The sequence below is a fragment of the Eucalyptus grandis genome, chromosome 3, assembly GCF_016545825.1.
Source record: "Eucalyptus grandis isolate ANBG69807.140 chromosome 3, ASM1654582v1, whole genome shotgun sequence".
Lineage (NCBI taxonomy): Eukaryota > Viridiplantae > Streptophyta > Magnoliopsida > Myrtales > Myrtaceae > Eucalyptus > Eucalyptus grandis.
In genome coordinates, this window is record NC_052614.1 from 4,995,656 (window position 1) to 5,003,009 (window position 7,354).

At 41.5% G+C, this 7,354-nt stretch overlaps 1 protein-coding gene across 7 annotated transcripts; it reads right to left on the reverse strand.

Moving 5' to 3' along the window:
• Nucleotides 1-496: 496 nt before the first annotated feature.
• Nucleotides 497-6,714, reverse strand: LOC104436191 (disease resistance protein RPV1-like). 7 transcript variants are annotated; one of them, XM_039308014.1, is made up of 7 exons: nucleotides 6,454-6,714; nucleotides 5,464-6,253; nucleotides 5,158-5,345; nucleotides 4,420-4,701; nucleotides 2,156-4,336; nucleotides 1,439-1,682; nucleotides 497-919 (listed from the first exon to the last, which is right to left on the reverse strand). In XM_039308014.1, the coding sequence occupies exons 3-5, from the start codon at nucleotides 5,341-5,343 to the stop codon at nucleotides 2,804-2,806; spliced, it is 2,001 nt and encodes a 666-aa protein (XP_039163948.1). In that variant the 5' UTR covers nucleotides 5,344-5,345; nucleotides 5,464-6,253; nucleotides 6,454-6,714; the 3' UTR covers nucleotides 497-919; nucleotides 1,439-1,682; nucleotides 2,156-2,803. The 7 variants fall into 7 exon arrangements, with proteins under 7 accessions (XP_039163948.1, XP_010047230.2, XP_039163949.1 ...); XM_039308015.1 differs by lacking the exon at nucleotides 497-919 and having other exon boundaries at nucleotides 1,318-1,682; nucleotides 5,464-5,659; nucleotides 5,746-6,253; XM_010048929.3 differs by lacking the exon at nucleotides 497-919 and having other exon boundaries at nucleotides 1,318-1,682; nucleotides 5,464-5,662; nucleotides 5,746-6,253.
• Nucleotides 6,715-7,354: the final 640 nt, after the last annotated feature.

A 7,354-nucleotide genomic window follows, 5' to 3' on the forward strand; every position in this document is an offset into this window, starting at 1 on the left:
ATTTGAATGAGCTTGCAAAGACACCATTTATTTGAAGTATAATTGGGAGAGATAATCGGTACCGTGATCTTAGACTGCATGATTGCGCTGAGAAGCTCTGACCCCGACTCCTTGCCAACTTGGAGGTCTTTATCATCTCTGAACATGAGCTGGCACAGTGCCTACATCGACAAGTTTGTGAATGGTAGAGGTGATTTGTGAATCCTGTGTGAGCATCTGTGCCTCTAAAGCTCAAGAACACTTTGTTGCAGTCATTTCCCACACCACTTGGAGAGATGAATGGAGAAGTGGATGCTCCCACGGCGCCTGAATTGCTGGCATCAGCACCATCGCTTACACTCTCTCTTCTTGTTGAGAAAATTATAAGCTAGAACAGATAGAAGATCTCTAACAAATGAACTAAAAGTGGAGCATATGCTTTGCAGGGTAAAGTGCACATCTTTCTGAACAAGTTTGGACCCATGGGAACGTGAGATTCTTCTTATGCAGGTGGCAATTAGAGTTAATAGTAATCTATAGCCTCAGAAGCAGTTTATAACATCCCTGAGTTGTTTGTCTTCCCCTCGAGTCAATGCAAGATTTGGAATGGTCCATTCAGACAGAAATGATCATCTCTCAAAAGTTTCTGCAGATATGTAGTGAACTTCTCATGCTTCTTCGCATATCAGAGGATGCAAAATATTCAGTTCCACTCTAATTGCTTCTTTTTCAATCCAGAATGGTTGGAGCCACTTTTGCCAATTGCAAGTCAGCAATTGGAGAATCGCAAGTTGATAGCATCTAGTGTCTTAGAAGGATATTTTCTTGCCATATATGGTTTCCAGTAGCTGGTACACAATACCAGTGGCTATGTCGGAAAATGTCCTTCGACAAGGCAGCTAGCTTTCCATATGTTCTTGGAGTCTCCTGGTTGCTTGAACTAAAAAGAAAGATAGAAAAGGCAAATCAGTGCATAGTTTTGCCGCTTGGTGTCTTCCTGGTCAATTCATGGCGACTGTGATACACGAGTAGGTAAATAAATCTCGTTCTCTTACATCGTGAACTTACACAGGCTAACTACCAAAGACTGCATTGTTTGACAAGCGCAACGCACATTTTGGAAAAGCATCACTCCCATGAAAGAAGCCCCAAAGGAAGCAAACTAAAACCACGAGCATAAGTAGTGATCAAGCAGCTGCCCTAGTTATTAACTCAATTTAGAATAGTCATTAACCCTTGCTCATTTACGTGGAATGTGCAGGAAGTATCGAGATAAAATGAAGAATAGGTTCACCAGGCGTGGGTGTTCCTGCAAGTATTGTCACTGTTACTGCATAATGAAAAAGAACTCTAGTTCTTCATTCAAAACTGATTGCATAATGGTCCAATAATGAAATTGAGGAACGTTCTCAGGCATAATATTATCATGAAAGGAAAAGGAGGAAAGCTCCTCAATCACATTTAGGAGAAAACGCTGGTTCCTTGGTGAAAATCAAATGAAGCTTTGCTTGTTGCACTCCAATATAGCCAGGAATATTAATACTTTGAGATTCATCTCTCCTATAAACTCGGAGGAATTTCCAAGGTCCCGGCTGGAGAAGCGTTCCAAAATTTAATAATGTCCAAGTCCTTCCACAGAAAGCTGCAATATGTAGTCAATCCCAAACAAATTATAGATAGAGCCTCTATAAACTGCATGAATCCTGCTAACAATTCAAGAAATGGAATGTCGTGATAAGGTAATTTTCATAACGATAAGGCAAGTAACAGCAAATATACATCAACAAATCTAACATAAAAATTCATCAGAAGATGTTCTACTTTAGTCACCTGTTCCCTGTGTTAGTGAAACAAACAGGACATATCAGGTGTCCAAGTAAAATAACCTCTGAAGTCTGTACATGCACATCACTAATCAATCTCGTGTTGAAAATTTAAGAACTCGAGTTGTCAACCCACAATGATATCAAAAATACTTAGAGAAGGTTTCCAACTGGGCAAAGAAGTTCCACTCTAGAAATAAACAATTGCCAGAGCATCAACTTCTTTCCATTGCTTGAACTATATAGTGGAAAGAAATGATAATAGAAAAGGCCATGGAGGAAAGTTTACTTCTTGATACAGATAACACTATTAAAACACAGGAAATAGGTGTGAACGGGGCATGAGTGATCACCTTCTTTTTACTCTCTCAACTTTGACATGGCAGTAGAACTATGTGCAGCATATCAGCTGAAAGTGATAGTCCCATACAAGGGATGAAACATAGGTTCTCCATAATTCTGCATGATGTGTGCTCCAGGTAATTCCGGTATTTTTTCAGTGACTTGCATCCAGAAATATCCACTTGCCACAGTGAGTGCAAGTCTCCAAGCCCTGTAAGCTCCATAAGTTTCTCGCAGTCTCTTACAACCAAACATTTCAAGTTCTTGCACATTGACAAATCTGGTAGATGCTCAATGGACTTGCATCTTGACATATTTATAAATTCTAGTGATCTCAACTCACTGAGCTCTGAAATATCCAGAAGTTCATGACAATCTTTCACTATCAACTCTATCAAACCTTCAAATTTTGATAGGTTTGGTAGTTTCTCTAGGGACTTGCATCCATCAATATAGAACCCTTGGCAGGATGAGAATTTCTCCAGGGTCTGAATATCACATAGTTTTTTGCAGTGGTTGATGTTGAGAAACCTCAGTGTCTTGAAGCAAGAAAGGTCTGGTAATGTTTCAATCGATGTGCACCCAGAGATGTCCAACCGTTCCAAGTACTCCAAGACATCAAGGCCTTGGACGTCACATAAATTCTTACATTTGGAAGCCTATAAATATCTCAGATACTTCAATTTTGCAATATCCAGTCTCTTAATGGATGTGCACTCAGAGATATCCAACCTTTCCAAGTATTCCAAGCTGTCAAGGCCTCTAATTTCGACTAGATTCTTGCATTTCCTAACACTTGCTTTCCTTAAAAGCTTCAAAGTTGAAAGGTCCAGTCTTTCCAAAGACATGCAGTCAGTGAGATCTAAAACTTCCAAGCAAATGAAGCTATTAAGAACTTGAAATCCAGCTTGATTCTCGCAACTTGGAAGCACCTTCAAATTACTCAGTTCCGAACGATCCATCAACCTCTCTAACGCTTCTGACGGTCCGATGCTTAGGTACCTCAGACACATCAAACATTCTACCCTATCAAGCCTAGATAACTTTGGGCAGTTCAACACATCCAACATTGTTAGCGATACTAATCCTTCCAGACCTTTGACTTCTCTCAGTTCAGAGCAAACCTGCAAACTCAATTCTGAAAGACGCTTCAAGTTTGACAAATCTGGCAACTTTCTCAACATTTGGCATCCTATAAAGGAAAGCTTTGACAGTTTGGAGGGAAGCTCTGGGAGGCATTCAAGTGCAGAGCATTCTAGGACAGAGAGTTCCTTTAGATTTGTCAGGTTGGAAAGGATTGGCAATGTAAGACTCTGACAAGTGAGACCTAGAGTTCTCAAGCCAGAGGGTAGGTTTGGCAGCAATTGGAGCTTCTTGCACCCTTGTAAGTTGAGGTCTTGGAGACAAGAAAGCTTACAAATGCTTTCTGGCAAGCCACAAATGCCTGTTCCCAACAATCGGAGGGCCTTCAATGAAGACAATTCACCAATATTACTACAAACTTCTGCCAGGATGTTGCAATTTGTGGCATCTAATGTGGTGAGTTTCCCCAACATCCCAATAACACTAGGTAACCTTGTTACATGTGACAGCGCCATTTGCAGAACTTCTAAATTACTCAAGTCTCCAATGGATTCAGGTAACTCTGTAAATCCTGTGTACGATATGTCCAGCTCAGTTAAACATTCCAACTTGCCAATTGAGTTGGGGATCCCTCTCAAAGAGCTACATTCTTTTAATGATAAGTGCTGCAGTTTCTGAAGGAACCCTAGGGCATCTGGAAGTTCGGCAAGCTTTTTGCATCCTGTAAAATCAAGGGTTGACAGAGAGGCTAGATGGCTTAACAAGCTGGGTATTCGAGCCAATGATTCACAATACTGGGCACTAAGAGTCCTGAGCTTCTTCATTGAACCTTTAGATATGGGAATTTCTTCCATCCGAGTTCTATCCATAAAAAGCTCCTCTAATTCTTGTAGCTGCCCCACTTCTATTGGAAGTTCCTTCAGTCTGAAACAGTCTCTCACATCCAAGGAAATCAGGGTGCTGATGCTTCCAATAGAAGGGTGCAATTTTGTTAGATTTTCACATTTTCCAAGAATTAAAATCTCCAGATTTTGAAAAGCTGTGAGATCAGGAGATGTTTTCAAGTCACGGCAATTAGCAATGTTGAGAACTTTCAGATTACTTGCCACCTGTAAGAAAGAAAGCAGGAAACATGAGCCACTAGGAATTATTGATCATATTTTGAAAGGAAAATCTACTCTTTTCATCTTACATCCATAAGTTTCCATCCTTCCCAATGCTCTGTGACTTTGCTCCTTGATAAGTCAAGTATGACTAATTTCTTCACGTGAAAGTTGGTTGCTACTAAATTTGATGGACAATTTTTCCAATAAAGCCATCGTAGTTCAGAAAGAACATACTCAAAATCTCCAGAGAGGATGAAATTATTCATCTCAAGGAACCTTAAGTTCGGTAGCTTTTCAAACAGTACATTGCTGTACACCCTGCCTAAGCCACTTTTATTAAGACGGAGGGCTTTTATCTTTCTAGTTCCCTGAAAGTAAGAATTCCATGGATCAGAAATAAAGCATCATGAAAACAAAACTATGATATGTTGTTTCATAATAATTTCTATGCTCACATGGTTGCAGCTAAACTCATTGGATAGTATCTTTCTACAAATTTATCTTACGCAATCCACTAGAAGCTAATATATAAAATGCTCAACACTGCTACAATTAAGTTTGCTAACATGTCCTTTAAAATGAGTTAAACTCCATAAGTTAGCTGAGAACCTTTGATTATCACAGAAGAGCACCCTCTAAGGATATTACTCCCATGAATTACAAACTTGCATTCTACAATGAGTAACACGATGTTGAAAATATTACGAACAGGCCTTCTTTTAACTAGGGCTGGACTAATTTAATTTACTAACTTCTTTTTCCTCTTTATGGTAGATAATAAACATTGACTAAGTGCACAAAAGTAAATCAAAGAAAACTCTCACCTTGTTTTTCTCAAGAACATGTAAGGCTTCCTTGTGAATCCATACACGACTACGTTTCCAGGGCTCCTCGTAGTTTTCCTGCCGGACAATTTCCCTACCTAGATCTCTCAGTTGGTCATGCATTAACAGCCTATGGTCATTTCCCACTTTTATCAAGGACATCACGCTCAATGCTTCAATACCCATCCCTGGGAAAAATTCACAGTCATCCACATATAGGATGCAATTCTTCCATCAGTTCCAGTGAAAAACAGGCAATATCCAAAATATCTGTTTTTGCTCATAATCTAATGCTTCATAACTTACCCTTAACTTCTCTTGCACTTCCTTATCTGGTATTTGCCGTAACTTCTTTAATGTATCTTTCCATACTGCTAGGCGTTTTCCGCACAAGAATGATCCTATAACCTCAAGTGCTAAAGGAAGCCCTCCTGTAGTGGACACAATTTCACGAGAGAGATCCCCAAATTCAGGCAAAGGGAAGTCCCTTCTGAATGCATGTCTACTAAAAAGAAGCAAAGAGTTGTCAGGATCCAATCCATTGAGTGCATACGAGTTATCCACCCGAGCCTCATCAAGAAAACTCACTTTTCTTGCCGTAATAATGATCTTACTTCCGGAACCAAACCAGTCACGTTTTCCAGCCAAACAGTTCAACTGAGAAACATCATCCACATCATCAAGAAGGATGAGGACTTTCTTATGCTTAAATCTAGTTTTGATGATTCTAAGTCCTTCATCGACATTGGAGATGTCATTGTGTTTTCCTTTTAGAATATTGGAGATTAGTTGGTTCTGCAAATGGTGGGCACCCCTGTCTTTTGCTGTTTCTCGCACATCTGCCAAGAAGCTACAGTGATCGAACTGATTGGAGAGTTTATTGTAGATGAACTTGGCCAGAGTCGTCTTACCAACACCGCCCATTCCGTGGATTCCAACAAATCGAGTATCAGTGTCATCAGTTTTTAACATTCTCATAATCTCCTCTACATGATTACTAATCCCGACCAAGTTCTCCGTGACGTCTAAATGAAAAGCTTCCTTTAACTCGCCCAAAACCTTCCTGACAATTATCTTTACCAACTCAGCTTCATGTCTGTGAAATAACAGCAAAGTCCAATACAAGAAACCGATCACCAATATCTCCCGCGGAAGCAAATCCACATATAAACAGGAAGCAAAAAGCAGCCAATTGATAAAAACCCATCATTTTTTTTCCACTGCAAAAGTGATCGCGGCATAAAATTTTCGGACTTTTGATCTACTAAGCAGGATCACGAGTGAAAGAAGAAGTACCCGTTAGCAATTCTCTCTGATTCCCATCCCTTTAAGCTTCCTACTTCTTGGAGAGCTCGCTCCCATCGTTGGACCACATCTGCCTTATAATGCTTCTTAATTTTATGAAAGGCCTTCCCGAAACTCCCCGTCTGGTGTCGCACATGCCCGGGCTCGACTTTGTAGAAGATGGGCAAGACGATGTGCCCTTCACTTCTCTTGCACTCGATCATCCGGGCGAGCTCGCGAAGACACCATTTGCTGGAAGCGTAATCTGGAGAGAATCGGGATCGAGATCTTACTGCTCCTAATGGCTCGGAGAAGATCGGGGCCGATCTTCTCGCCGACGCGGAGCTCGTCGTCGTCCCTGAACACGGAGACCCCGGCGTCGACGAGGCTGCTGTAGAGGTGGTCGGTGAAGCCGGTGCGGGTGTCCCTGCCCCTGAAGCTCAAGAACACCTCGTAGTCGTTCCCGGAGGTAGACGGAGCGGATTCCACCGAAGTGGGTTCGTCGGGTTTGGTGCTCCCGATCGTTTCCTTCTCCTTCTTCTTCAGGAAACGGGGTGCGAGCACGGCGATCAAGATGGATGCGATGGCGACGGCCAAAGGATTACGCATTGCCATATCGATTCGCATTCTGGTTTGGCTTCCTTCGAAGCAGGGAAGAAGAAACAGGAGATTCGGCTCGGACTTCTCGCGGCGAGCGACCACGGCTGTGCTGAATTTCTACGGCTGTTCTTCCGTCCTAGTGACGTGGACGGATCTTCTAGTGTACTGGACTGAACTGAACTGGACTTGAAACTCCCAAAGGTACGAGGACCAAAAGCGTAATTCACTTTTGAAATTGTGCACATACATACGTGCGCCAAAGTGTCGATTTGTCCGTGCTGACTTAGCATAATCTTTCCATACCATGATTAAA